Source organism: Bos mutus, chromosome 15 (assembly GCF_027580195.1).
Source record: "Bos mutus isolate GX-2022 chromosome 15, NWIPB_WYAK_1.1, whole genome shotgun sequence".
NCBI lineage: Eukaryota > Metazoa > Chordata > Mammalia > Artiodactyla > Bovidae > Bos > Bos mutus.
In genome coordinates, this window is record NC_091631.1 from 65,603,924 (window position 1) to 65,618,273 (window position 14,350).

The 14,350-nt window shown below is 40.8% G+C and overlaps 1 protein-coding gene across 2 annotated transcripts in view; it reads right to left on the bottom strand.

The window, feature by feature from the left end:
- Positions 1-4,648: 4,648 nt before the first annotated feature.
- The window catches only part of MAML2 (mastermind like transcriptional coactivator 2), a 400,939-nt gene continuing 391,237 nt past the window's right edge, over positions 4,649-14,350 (bottom strand). For both annotated transcript variants that reach the window (XM_070384305.1, XM_005899502.3), the window contains 2 exons: positions 13,456-13,567; positions 4,649-8,440 (listed from right to left, as the gene is read on the bottom strand). In XM_070384305.1, coding sequence (XP_070240406.1) covers positions 7,422-8,440; positions 13,456-13,567 — 1,131 coding nt within the window. In that variant the 3' untranslated portion in view covers positions 4,649-7,421. The remainder of the gene's footprint in view (positions 8,441-13,455; positions 13,568-14,350) is intronic.

The following is a 14,350-nucleotide window of genomic DNA, read 5'->3' on the forward strand; positions in this document are numbered from 1 at the left end:
CCTCACCTCCCCCCATCCCTGATCTCTGATGGATAAAAGAACCTGGCATCCAGACCCAGGTAAGAGTTATTTTCAGATATTACTCTGCAATCTTCTCAGTCAGCCAGCTCTCCAAATAAAGCAATTCCTTGCCTCAACACCTCTTGGATTCATTGGCCTGACATGCGGCAAGCAGAGCGAGCTTGGACTCAGTAACCTTCTTTTTTCTGACAAAAGCAATCAGATTTTCTTTTGAGAAATCACCTCTGTCCCACTCTTGGTTCATATAGTTTGGTAGTATTAACACTCGGAGAAGGCAATGGGAACCCACTCCAGTACTCTTGCCTGGAAAATCCCATGGACGGAGGAGCCTGGTAGGCTGCAGTCCATGGGATCGCTAGAGTTGGACACAACTGAGCGACTTCACTTTCACTTTCACTTTCATGCGTTGGAGAAGGAAATGGCAACCCACTCCAGTGTTCTTGCCTGGAGAACCCCAGGGACGGGGAGGCCTGGTGGGCTGTCGTCTATGGGGTCGCACAGAGTCGGGCACGACTGAAGCGACTTAGCAGCAGCAGCAGTATTAACACTTCCTCTGCCTCTAGGGAAAGGCACTTGACTCCGGACTTGCTAATCAGACCTCACCTCTCTGGCCAAAGTGATTGTCCAGGGATGGGCACATGCCCGAATCAAAGCTTGTGAGATGCAAAGTTGGTCATGTGGCACTGGGAGTTACAAGGATTTGTCTAGAGCTTCTAGCAACCATCTTGCCACCATGAAGAGGGGCCTGCCTGAGAATGGGGTCAAGAGAACAGGACAGCAAAGGTGAGGGACAGAAAAGAACCAATTCTTGATGACGTTACCTGCTGGATTCAGCTGTGCCTAAACCCAAGCCTTTGTAGCTATGTCCATCAGTAAATTCCTTTCTCTAAGTTGGAGGTCTTTTTCTCCCTTTTTTCCTTCCTCCTTCTATCCTTTTTGCTGAAAGAACCCTATAAAAACCTCCTATGTATTTACACAGTCTTTTATATACTATTGGAGAAGGCAATGGCCACCCACTCCAGCACTCTTGCCTGGAGAATCCCATGGACTGAGGAGCCCGGTAGGCTGCAGTCCATGGGGTCGCAAAGAGTTGGACACGACTGAGGGACTTCACTTTCACTTTTCCCTTCCATTCATTGGAGAAGGAAATGGCAGCCCACTCCAGTGTTCTTGCCTGGAGAATATACTATTCTCTCGTTCTCCTTTCCTCTTTCTGATAGAATTCTAAGTATTGTAAAAAAGTTTCTACATATTTATGCACATCCTAGCACTAATGATGATTCAATTTGGCAAAAAGAAAACTTAAAATAACAAAAGCCTGCTTTTAATATTATTGCATGCAGGTCAGTTCAGTTCAGTCACTCAGTCATGTCCAACTCTTTGCAACCCCATGAATCGAAGGCCTTCCTGTCCATCACCAACTCCCAGAGTTCACTCAGACTCACGTCCATCGAGTCAGTGATGCCATCCAGCCATCTCATCCTCTGTCATCCCCTTCTCCTCCTGCCCCCAATCCCTCCCAGCATCAGAGTCTTTTCCAATGAGTCAACTCTTCGCATGAGGTGGCCAAAGTACTGGAGTTTCAGCTTCAGCATCATTCCCTCCAAAGAAATCCCAGGGCTGATCTCCTTCAGAATGGGCTGGTTGTATCTCCTTGCAGTCCAAGGGACTCTCAAGAGTCTTCTCCAACACCACAGTTCAAAAGCATCAATTCTTTGAGGTCAGGGGTGACAGCCAGGAGGACCAACCCCATGCCTGAGGCCAGGGACGGCGGCCTGGAGGACCAACCCCACGTCCAAGGATCAGTGGCTGCATGGGGGGCCTAGAGGAACTATCCCACGTTGAAGGTCAGGAAGGGCGGCGGTGAGGAGATACCCCTCGTCCAAGATAAGGAGCAGCAGCTGCGCTTTGCTGGAGCAGCTGTGAAGAGATACCCCACGCCCAAGGTAAGAGAAACCCAAGTAAGATGGTAGGTGTTGCAAGAGGGCATCAGAGGGCAGACACACTGAAACCATACTCACAGAAAACTAGTCAATCTAATAACACTAGGACCACAGCCTTGTCTAACTCAGTGAAACTAAGCCATGCCCGTGGGGCAACCCAAGACGGGCGGGTCATGGTGGAGAGAACTGACAGAATGTGGTCCACTGGAGAAGGGAATGGCAAACCACTTCAGTATTCTTGCCTTGAGAACCCCATGAACAGTATGAAAAGGCAAAATGCAGGTCAGAGATGACAGCATTTCGTTTTAAAAATCTAATGTCAATATGTTTTCTTAATTCTCATGGTGTGGTGTTTTAGTAATGTTATTATTGACAATGAAGTTAATAGTAGGGCATTACCTGTACTTCATCTGTTATAGGAACTTAGGAAGTGTATTTAAAAGATATTATACTGCCATTTAAAACTCACAAAAGTCCGTTATTATATATCCAGTGAAGTACACTACTCAAAGTATGGAATTTCTTCTCCCTGGTAGGCAAATATTTTATGAAATTCTATGATCTCACAAGAAAATGACCAATTACTATCACACCCCAGCTTTTGATTTTTAGGACTTGTTTTTAGTCAATGGGCACCTACATCTGTATTACTTTTCTATTTGTCTATAAACAATTTCTGGCTTATTTTTATGAAATCTCATTCTCATATGATTTAATTTTCAAGGAGAAGGATGCTTTGGTAAATAAAGTTGACTAGAAATCTGAAATTTTTCAAAAGGTTGATTGGACAGTGATTTCTGTATTTTGAAAATGATGCTTTGAGTCTTTTTGGTTAAGTTTCCACTTAGCTTTGGAAAAAAATCAATCACAGAGTTTTAGAGTTGGGAAGAAATGAGAATCATCTCAGCCCCAAGTCCTCATTTTAGAGTGAGGAAACACAGCCACAGAGATATAAAATGGAAATAGCGGATAAACCGTTTAAGCCCGTGTACTACCTTTGGAAAGAACAGAGGAAGCAGCTGAGCTTTCTCTCTCTTTTCACTCATATGTCTACCCTCTTTCTTCTCAGGTATCCTTCCATCATACTAGGATTGATTTGATAATTTTAGAATTATATATTTCATCTTTATTTTTGTTGTCTTTTTTTTTTTTTTTTTTTTTTTGCACTTAAACTGTGTAGATTTTTTGGTATATGAATTACATCCCAATGTATCTTTTAAAAGTAAAGTAAGGTTATAAATCATTTGCATATTATATATGTTGAAAATATATTTCTTCATTTGTCTTAGGCCAAGACAAGAATCCACCCTCAATGCAGGAGCTGAAGGACATGCGGGTTCGATTTCCTGGGTCAGGAAGATCTCCTGAAGGAGGGCCTAATAACCCACTCCCGTATTCTTGCCTGGAGAGTCCCATGGACAGACGAGCCTGGCAGGCTATGGTCCATGGGGTTGCAAAGAGTTGGGCACGACTGAGCGACTTCCCTTTCACTTTTCACTTTCATTCATTGGAGAAGGAAATGGCAACCCACTCCAGTGTTCTTGCCTGGAGAATGCCAGGGACGGGGAGGCCTGGTGGGCTGTCGTCTATGGGGTCGCACAGAGTCGAACACGACTGAAACGACTTAGCAGCAGCAGCAGCAGGCAGGTAGGCAGTCTTTGTTTAGTACAGAAAAATCAAGTATTTGTGTGATGAAATCTGTTAATCTTTTTTTTAATTTGTTTTTTTATTGAAGGATAATTGCTTTACAGAATTTTGCTGTTTTCTGTCAAACCTCAACATTAGTCAGCCATAGGTATACATATATCCCCTCCCTTTTGAATCTCCCTCCCATCTCCCTCCCCACCCCACCCCTCTAGGTTGATACAGAGCCCCTGTTTGAGTTTCCTGAGCCATCAGCAAATTCCCGTTGGCTATCTGTTTTACATATGGAAATGTAAGTTTCCATGTTACTCTTTCCATACATCTCACTCTCTCCTCTCCTCTCCCCATGACCATAAGTCTGTTCTCTATGTCTGTTTCTCCATTGTTGCCCTGTGAATAAATTCTTCAGTACCATTTTTCTAGATTCCATATACATGTGTTAGAATACAGCATTTATCTTTCTCTTTGATGCTGATTTTATTTGTTTACAACCTTCCAGAGTCATTGGACAGGCATTGGACATAAAATATCAATTTTATTATTGCTCCATTAATAATGCTAATAAAAAGGATAATGTCACACATCTTTTTTTGGCAGAGGGGGGAGGGACAATGGAACCCCAACAACATATTTCAACAGTTGAGCAAGAAAATTTAACAGAATGGTTTCCCTTGTCTCCTGCAAAGGCCCATCTTTCTCTCAATCTCCTTGACTCCCAAGAAGGACTGTGTAAATATGCTCAGTGAGACTGTGTTTACCTTGTTCGGTGTTCAGTCAGCCTGGCTGACCAAATGCCACACAGCAGGCCAGGCAAGGGTTTACTGTGCCTGAGAATTAGGCGATGTTTCTCCAGGATTTGGTAGCTGTTGTGGATGTGGGATCTTAATACAAACTTTCTAAGTGAAGTAAAGAATGTTGAAATGAGACAAGTCAACACTTCACTAGTAGTAGAAGCTTCCCAAAGAATAAATTTGCCCATCAGAACTTTCTGTGATAGTGTATTGTTGGTGACTGAAACATGATTTCATACAAGAGAACCACTTCGGAATTTTTTAAGCTATTTTTTTTTAACACATGAAATTATACACGATACAAAATACTTGTCTTACAAGTTGAAAGCTTTACAGTTATGGGTACAGTTACAGTAATGCAAGTAATATTAGTGCATTCACTTAGAACAGAGTTATCTGTCTTCATTGGGCTTAACACAAAGCCAAGAATGAATTATTTGCTTAAATTATTTTCTAGTCTTTGAATTTAAAAAAAAAGGAAAAATTACTTCTACCTCATGGATACTGTGTCAGAATGATAAGCAGTGCCAACAATTAAGAAGTCTGGTATTTCTGTAAAAGGGAGATTGCATTCCCATAGCCTTTAAGTTGTAAATCCTGAAGTTTTGGCTGCAAATGTCTATCAAATCATCATTATCTCAGCTTACATCATCTTTGGTAATAGGCTGCCAACAAACAGAAACTATAGACTACACCGTTTTTTTCCAAAGAATCCTGTATTTTAATGAATAGCTGAATAAATAGACATTAATTATGAAATTCACATTAAGATAGAAGAAAATCCAAACATTCTGATTGCTTTATCTCTTAAATTTGATATCTACTACAAAAACATACTATTTATGTTAGGGTAAAAATAAGCTGAATCACAGGAGTGTAACTGGGACGTGCTGGCAGATATATATACAGTAACATGGAGGAGCCATAAAACAAAGTGTTCGTATGTACATAATTCTTCCGTACTTTTTTGCATGGAGCAACACTGATTTATAAAAATGGGAAGACACACAGTAGACCACATGCAACAAGGACCAATACACTGTGCACAGCAGAATAATCAAACAAGACGCAAGAGCTGTGGGTTTAAAAAAGGATTTGGGAGCAGGGAAAAAAAAGGAAAGAGTTGAAACCTGGAATGCTTTCTTATTGAGGTTTCAGAATATAAATTTGTCTAACAAGCCTCTTGATAGTTTTCAAAAGTTCCCACTTGACCATCTAGGGTGAAGAGTAAGAGCTAAAAATAAACCATCATATTATACAAAACTTTGTATATTAGCATACAAAAGGTAACAATTTACTTTTTGTATAAAATATAACCTTTTGATAGTATATTTATTTCACATATGTATAAATATAACCCAAAGAATATGCTTTAAGTATTTCTACCAAAATATTCTTTACAAAAGTTTACAAAACAAGTAATTTATTTATATTTACAACCTAGCACAGAAAAGATTCTGGGCCAGTGATGTTGGTATTGTGTAAAAGAAAGAGAGTGCTTCTAGACATTTTAAAGATCACAAGAGGGCTTTGCAGAACTTTCAAAATGTGTTCTTTCTAGAACAAGTATCTAAAGAGTTATTGAATGATTTCAGTTAAATATCTTTTGATACTTGAATACGTGAGTGTATAACTAAACAGGCTAAAGATAACCTGTGTTCCTCTGTAATGAGGAAAATGATAGTAATATTTTGCATACATCCCAAATCAGCGTACATCTTCCCCATTTTACAGCTGATCTGTTACAATTCAGCAGGAACTCTTTCTCTGATACAGTGCTCTGCCCTGAGGGAGAAAACCTGGATATGGAGGGCCCATCTAGCATGTGGCATGATTCATCACATCAGGGACAACAGAACGAGCAGACTGCTACGGACAGATCACATTCTATTTAGTTGTTCACCCAAATAATGTGTCTAAATAAGGCCAGATTGGGTTTTTTTTTTGTCTCAATTACACTTTCCTTCAAACCCTATGAAATAGATATGTACCCACCATCCCGAATTCTGACCTTTTGCTTCTTATCTTCAACCAAAACCTGACACTTTATAATTTCAGTTTTGGTCTCCAAACTTCCTTTTCTTACAAATCAGTCTCTGACCATCAAAATAAGCAGAGCGGGCCAGGTTCGGTTTCACTCAGCGGGGATACTAACCAGCAGGCATCATCAACAATAAGCAACACCTCAGGTTATTTGTGGTTAATACATCTCCTTTAAAGCAATGCCCAGGGGAGTGAAATCTGATGCAGACTGGTATGCCCTAATATTTCAGTATGATTAGGACAGACCATAATTGAAGCTTAAGATTCAGAAACTGGGTTCAGAAACCGGTTGTGGAAAAAAGTTGACCAGCTCTGTGTTCCTGTTCCTCACTAGACACAGCATCTTGCTAAAGTACAGGATAGGTGGGAAAACTGAAAAAGTGAGGGATGAATCTGGGGAAGAAATTCTAGAGTCCACTGGATATTCTCTGTGTTCTCCAGTTTTCCCTTACTTAGGACACTGGTTACTCCAAACAAATCTATAACATTTCAACCTACCCTGGAAGTTTTAAGAAACCTAAATGAAAAGACGGAGTGGAGAGGTTAAACCACACATACATCTGTTGGAGCAGATTAAGGGATTTGTTGCTTGTTGCTTGGAACTAGTACCTCTGCATGACATGGGGTTCAAACAAGCTACAAGTTCTATTACTTTTCTTTCAGGGAGAAAAGGAGCTTGGGAAGCCTATTTTACACAACTAATTGTACATCAACATCATCGTTCTGTTTGGATAAACTGGATACTGTCCTGGGGTTTAGACAGGCAAAGGTGATCCCAATGTTTTACTTCCAGGTTTGAAATTTCAAACAAGCATTTGGACCAAGACGTTCACCACTACAGTTACTTTCTGCTTTCCATTTTTAAGCCAAGGTATCTTCCTAGAGTCCAACTAAAAGGCAACAGTTTGGCCTTTCCAGAGTCCTTGTAAAATACTGCCTTCTGCTGCTTGGAGTTTGTGAACTGTCTCCCTCTTCTCCTCTAGGAATTGTTCCCCAAGATTTCATCAAGATTGATGTCTTTCATCCAGTCATCATTACCAGGCTCTGTCTTCAATAAAGAATCGATGAAATCAGCATCACTGTTTAGGGCAGGGCCCATGTTATCAGTCTGCTGGTTGAGAAAGTCAAAAGCTAAGTCGTTGCCATGGTCAGTTCCTTGAAATGCCCTGGAACTTTGGTTGGGTGAAGGAAAACCGCCGGCTGCCAGGGAGGGTGGCTGGCTGACTGTCCTCGACTGGCTCAGCCCTGTCCCTGCCTGGTTCATAGTCGGCAAAAGCTGTGTGCTTAGCTGATTTGGTCTGAGATTCAGACTTCGGAGCGGACCCATGTTTTGTCCATTTAGTGTCTGGCTCATCTGGTTCATGGGTCTCATTTGCACTGCTGGTGTTAACTGATTAGAAGGAGCCACTGCTCTCTGGGAAAACTGCTGGCTACCTACCGCCTGTTGCAGTGACTGGTTTGGAGCATAGGCTGTAGTCGTGCCCGTGGGGAAGCGCACTCCTGCAGACTTCAGCGCCTCCTGTTGTTTGGCTGTTGCCTCTTGAGAGGCCCAGTTTGGCGTTGCTGTGTTGGATGTGATCATTACATTCGACGTTCTCTGTGCTGGCATGCTGGCCATGCTGTGGGTTAAATTTGGTCTTAATTGTTGCGAATTGCCAACAGATCCAGCTCCAAAAGTGGCCACGTTATTATTATTATTATTACTGGGCCCTAAAGTGGGTGGCCGTGGCATCAGAGGGTTGTTTTGATTTGCTATCAGTTGGTTTGGGTTTCTTGGTTGGGTCAGTTGATTCATTCCTGAAGTGACGCTGTATGTGCTGGGTTGGCTGCAAGGCAGGTTCCCATATATCCCTATGTTCTGAACGGCTGTGGGTAAGGACGGCATTCGTGTCCCGTGAGAAGTAGACATGAGGCTGGAATTTGGAGTTAAGATGGTGTGCGTTGAAACTGGGTTTGCCAAAGCCTGGTTAGAGTTTAAACTCACTGTTGATGAGCCACCTAAGAAAAAGAAGATAATTATGTTAGTTCAAAACAGCAGGTTATCTCCTCTCTTACAGCAGTTGACAATAGCTTATCAGCTCTGAGACTGCCTCTGGGTGTAAGAACAAAGTAAGAGAAATAATCATCACAGCATACTACATAAAAGGAATAAGACAGCTTTTGGGGGGAAGTATCACCCTAAGTTATCCCTTGGTCAAGAGTTTACACATTATAGAAAAAAGACTGAAATAGAATGGTTCTATTTTTTAGACTTTACTCTCCTGGAAACACTGAGGAATGATAGTCAATCTTCCATTTTGAATTACCTTTACTCTGTTTCAAGACCAAAGACTACATCGTTGACTTCCCATCTGTTGTAAAATCCATGCTACTGGTTACCCCAGGGTCCAAATTAGAACATGTGGATGTATCTTATACATGGCTACTAGATCAATGGTCCAAATCTATGGCCTTGAAAATCACGTCCAGTTTTCATCTTTATCATCCCCACTCAAGAATTTGCCACAAGATGGGTAAATTCCCATCTCTTCAAACATTTGGAATTGAGTGTAATCCCTGCTCCAGTGATTATTTCCATACAGAGAACAGTCTGTTCTAGGAGGTATAGTTATCATGGCATTGTTACCCACACACCATGAGCTACTTCCACTCATGCCATTTCCTTCTCATATGATGCCCTTCTTACTGCACCAAGCCCTATCTTTTCTTCAAAGGCTCAGGCCAAGGTCCAGGCTCCTTCGTTAAGCTTTCCCTGATATTGCAGCCTCCTCTCTCAAGCAGCATTTGCTCTCTCAAGTTCTACATAGCATTTAGCTTCAGTACTGGGAAATCCATGGAGCTGCAGTTGAGCCTACATCGATGCCTATAAATAAGGGATTGAATGTGGGACTGTTCAATCACAGCCTGCTAAATAGGGAGGCTCCACCTATCAGATAGTGATTGATCAACACACTGAAATCTTCCTCGCTTGGGGAGGTTAAAATCATCATGGGAAAGACATCTTGAGAGGTAAAAATGGAATGCCAGAAAGGTAAATAAAAGTGCCTGCTAGATGATAAGTTCCCTGAGAGAAAGAATTTTTGCCTGTTTTGTTAACTATCGTATTCTCGAACTGTAGTGGATGGTGCATTCAATTGATAATTATTGAATGAATGAATGAATGAGACAATGAAACAAAGCTATAACTTGGCAATCAGAAATACTGAGAAACAGATAATTAGACACATATGAAAATCAGAATGGCAGTGTGTGAAAAGAGAATGGCTGCAATTATAACCTGAGGCTATCCTCTACTGCCTGGGGACAGCTAGCATGGTACACACCCTGAAAGTCAGAAGTCCTTGCTGTTTGTTTAAAAATACCTGCTGCTAGACTACATTCCTCTTGAAGCAGGAGCAGTCTCTTGTGTCTCCTTGTATCTCCAGGTTTAGCACAGGGCCCTGTGTGTGTTTGCAGGGCAGTGTTTAATGAAGAGGGATCAGAGTCAGATAGGAGATACTTGGACAATAACTCAGAGTTCACAGGATGCTAATGCCATTAAGCAATATCATCTTGGTATCTGGAGGTTTCATGAAAAGGCAATTTCCATTATAGAAATGCTATGGAAACACTTCAGACACTTTAAAAATCACTCCCTGTAGATGCCCCTGATTTTAACAATATGCTCTGAAAAGGTATGTGAGTAGAGCTGTGTTTTGTGTTTTTTTCCAAAACATTTACTGTTAGGGTCACTTAAGGAGCAAACATCTGCAGTGACATTAGCATAGAATCAAATTTTCAAAAATTCAACTTAATTCAGTTTTCCAAAGGTGATAGCCTGTAGGAACAAAGTCTAGGATGATGGTTAGAGAGTGAACATGCTGTATTAAGAGGACATCTTTCAAAAGTTGATATATTTGGTTGGTGTTATTAAGTCTTTTTTTTTTTCTTTTCAAAATTTGTACCCTTTATTTAGGTTACTTTACACTCTTAAAAATGATTCATTTATTTATCAAATTATTTTTTAAACTGGAGTATAATTGCTTTACAGTGTGTGCACACACACGTTAGTATTTATTAAAATTTATTAACTATTTATCATTTAAAGTATCTTTTAAATTGGAGTAGAAGTGCTTTACAATGTTGTCTTAGTTTCTGCTGTATGACATGAATCAGCTCTGTATACATATATCCCCTTCTTCTCAAGCCTCCCTCCCACTCCCCCATCCTACCCCTCTTGAAAGCTATATTTTTAAACCATCAGAAAAGAGAGAATTTCCATAAAGATCACAAAATATTAATCACAGTTACTATTTAGAGGCTCCTGATATGTGGTAGAAATTGTTCTAGGTGCTTTTCATACAGCATTTCTAAGATTAACATCTGGCCGAAGTGACTATTATTGTCCTGAGATTGAAATAAAGAATGTTAAAAGAGTTTGTGTTGTGCTTGATGTTTATTTCATTCTTAGAAGACATGGGAAATACAGCACTCTAGTGCAGTGATTCTTACCCATTTGGGAGTTAGCAGCTAGACGCTAAGGATGCCTCCCTTACCAAACGCCCATATACACTGTGGAAGAGACTTAGAGGTCGAAATAACCAACCTCCATGTCTTCCTTAGAAACACAGCCTTCATTTTGCAGCAATGTGTCCAGCTGAAAAGCCACAATTTGCAATCTTCTTTGCTGATGGGGTCAGGGTGGGGGGATCCATGTGAATAAATTCTGGCTAAAGGCAGAAGTTACTAGTTGAGTATCCCAAAAAAACCTACTTTTAAAAGGGAACCTTATTCCTTTGGAAGGCCATTTTACCTTTTCCCTTCTTTCATCTTTCTACCTGGAATATGGACACGAAGCTGGGTGATGTGGTAGCCACCAGGCAACCCTTACAATGGAAGCTACGTGCTCAAGAAGGCGGAATAGAAAACAAAGAAGCCTGGACCCCTGACAACACCATAGAGCCACCAGCCAGCCTCTCCCTGCTCTCACTGGGAATCTCATATGGCTGGGAAAAGAAAAGCCCAAACATTCGCTTCGAATGTGACATAATATTTCAAAATGCGCTTAGCTTACCCCAAGCCCACTGGTGGGCTAAGAAGGCTGTGGTATAAGAAGCCATGCTCCAAATAAAACCCATTTTGTCATTCAACCTTCTTGAGGAGAGACTCAAACAGAGAATCCTGGTTTTGCCCTGAGGCAAAGCAATCTTAGAGAATGGAATACATATGTCCCATTCCTGACTTTAGTGGAAGGAGGCAATCTGGTGCATTTGAAGGCGTTTAAATAAACTAGAACGATATATTGATTACTACACTTAACAGGATCAGAAAATAGAAATGAACAGAAATATTCACAGCCCCTCCCTCTTTAGAGCATCTCCTTTATGGTTTCCTGGACAGATGAAGGTAACAGGTACAGCAGAGAGAATCTGGGACACTCAAGGACAAGCTTAATTTACATGAGAAGGTACAGAGTTCTGGACAGAAAAGACTGGAATAGATGCTGACTAGGAGAAAGCAGGGGCCACACAGGCTAGGTTTGAGAGAGGTTTTTTAGAGTTCAGAGAGTGGAAGGAGAGAGATTTTAGGGGTAGTATCTGTCATCTATATTGTATTGGGAGATCCTTTAAGAAGTTTTGCTTTATACATACATCAATTTAGTTCAGTCACTCAGTCATGTCCACCTCTTTGCGACCCCATGAACTGCAACACGCCAGTCCTCCCTGTCCATCACCAACTCCCGGAGTTTACCCAAACTCATATTGTTCAAGTCCGTGATGCCATCCAGCCATCTCATCCTCTGTCGTCCCCTTCTCCTCCTGCCCCCAATCCCTCCCAGCATCAGGGTCTTTTCCAATGAATCAACTCTTCGCATGAGGTGGCCAAAGTACTGGAGTTTAAGCTTTAGTATCAGTCCTTCCAATGAACATCCAGGACTGATCTTCAGAATGGACTGGTTGGATCTCCTTGGAGTCCAAGGGACTCTCAAGAGTCTTCTCCAACACCACAGTTCAAAAGCATCAATTCTTCTATGCTCAGCTTTCTTCACAGTCCAACTCTCACATCCATACATGACCACTGGAAAAACCACAGCCTTGACTAGACGGACCTTTGTTGGCAAAGTAATGTCTTTGCTTTTTAATATGCTATCTAGGTTGGTCGTAACTTTTCTTTCAAGGAGTAAGCGTCTTTTAATTTCATGGCTGCAATCACCATCTGCAGTGATTTTGGAGCCCCCCAAAATAAAGTGTGACACTGTTTCCACTGTTTCCCCATCTATTTCCCATGAAGTGATGGGACCAGATGCCATGATCTTAGTTGTCTGAATGTTATATACATAGCTTTATATATACATATATATATCATATATATATATATAGCTGCACAAATCTTAGTTGCAGCAGACCAACTCCTCATTGAGACATGTGGGATTTTAATTCCCTGACCAAGGATCAAACCTGGGTCCCAGGCATTGGGAGCTAGGGGCCTTAACCACTGCACCACCAGGGAAGTCCCTTGCTTTATATTTTACATGTAACCCACTTTTGGTATTTTGAGAGACTTCCTAAAGACGTAATTTGCTTTTCAATTATTTTTTGGTAATAGGGCTATTTGTCTTAGGGAGATGAGCCCAAAGTGGAGACAGAAAGATTGGACTCTATGCAAATAACAAACGGGACCATGAGGGTGAAATATCTGCTTATCTTAACACTGTCTGGGTCAAAATACACTGTTGGGAGAAGAATGGTTGAACCAAGCATTTAGAAAATATTTATGCTTTTTAGACTTTCAGAGGTAATCCCAAGAGCAGTGAAAACCCTGAATGAGGAACAAAAATAAGTTAGAAAAACTTGATGCTTGGACTAAAAAATAGTCCAATTTGGTCCTGATTGAAAGTTAAATGGGAGCTAGAGAAGGAGTCTAAGAAAGATGTTACAATTAAATATGAAATGAGGAAAGGAGGGAATATTAACAGCTGAACAGTCTTCTTCTTTTCACAGTTAGGAATTTTATTAATTTTTAAGAACACTTACCAGAATACTGAGCAGTTGGTTGCATGTTGCCCACATTTCTTCTTTGGTCTTTATAATCTGGTGGTGGCCTTGTCAAATGTCTGTTTATCTGATCTTGTGGAGCAATTTTCTCCTAGAAAACACAAATGAAAATATAATAAACTGCATTGTTAGTTTCTCACTTGTAAAAATGTATAGATTGTGATTCAAAAAGGTAAGAATATTATTTTTCAAAAGGTAACAAATTCTGAATAAACACTGTTACTCAAAAGGTAAGAACAATTTTGCAGTCATAGTTAAGAATCATGGATCTTAGTTGGTTTTTTGTTTTGTTTTGTTTTTTTCATGTTTCAAGCCAGTGGTGAATCATGGACCTTATTTAGAGACTGATCTTTTAGATTTCAATTTCCTTCATAAAAGTTTAGTTTCTACCTCTGGTTAACATTCAACATGTGTTTTGAGTCTAGTAACTACTCTCATTTTCTTTACTTTGCAATTAGCTTTCAGAGAGGACAGATTTTCTGTGACTTCAGAGATAGGTATTTCTAGTTTTGTAGCACACCTGATATATTTTTTGTATTCTATGTACTTCTGGTCCCACCATGTATGGTAGGTATAGGAATAAGACTGTCAGGTTAAATGCAGGACACTCAGGTATTCTGTGTTTTTATTTGCTAAATTTGGCAACCTGAGAGATAGGAGGAGATAACCTATCAGATAACTGACATAGGCATTCTGTGCATATTATCTCACTTTCCCTTTCATAAGGTTGATTGCTGCTGCTGCTGCTGCTAAGTCGCTTCAGTCGTGTCCGACTCTGTGCGACCCCATAGACGGCAGCCCACCAGGCTCGCCCGTCCCTGGGATTCTCCAGGCAAGAACACTGATCCTACTTAATCGATAAGGAATGGAAGTG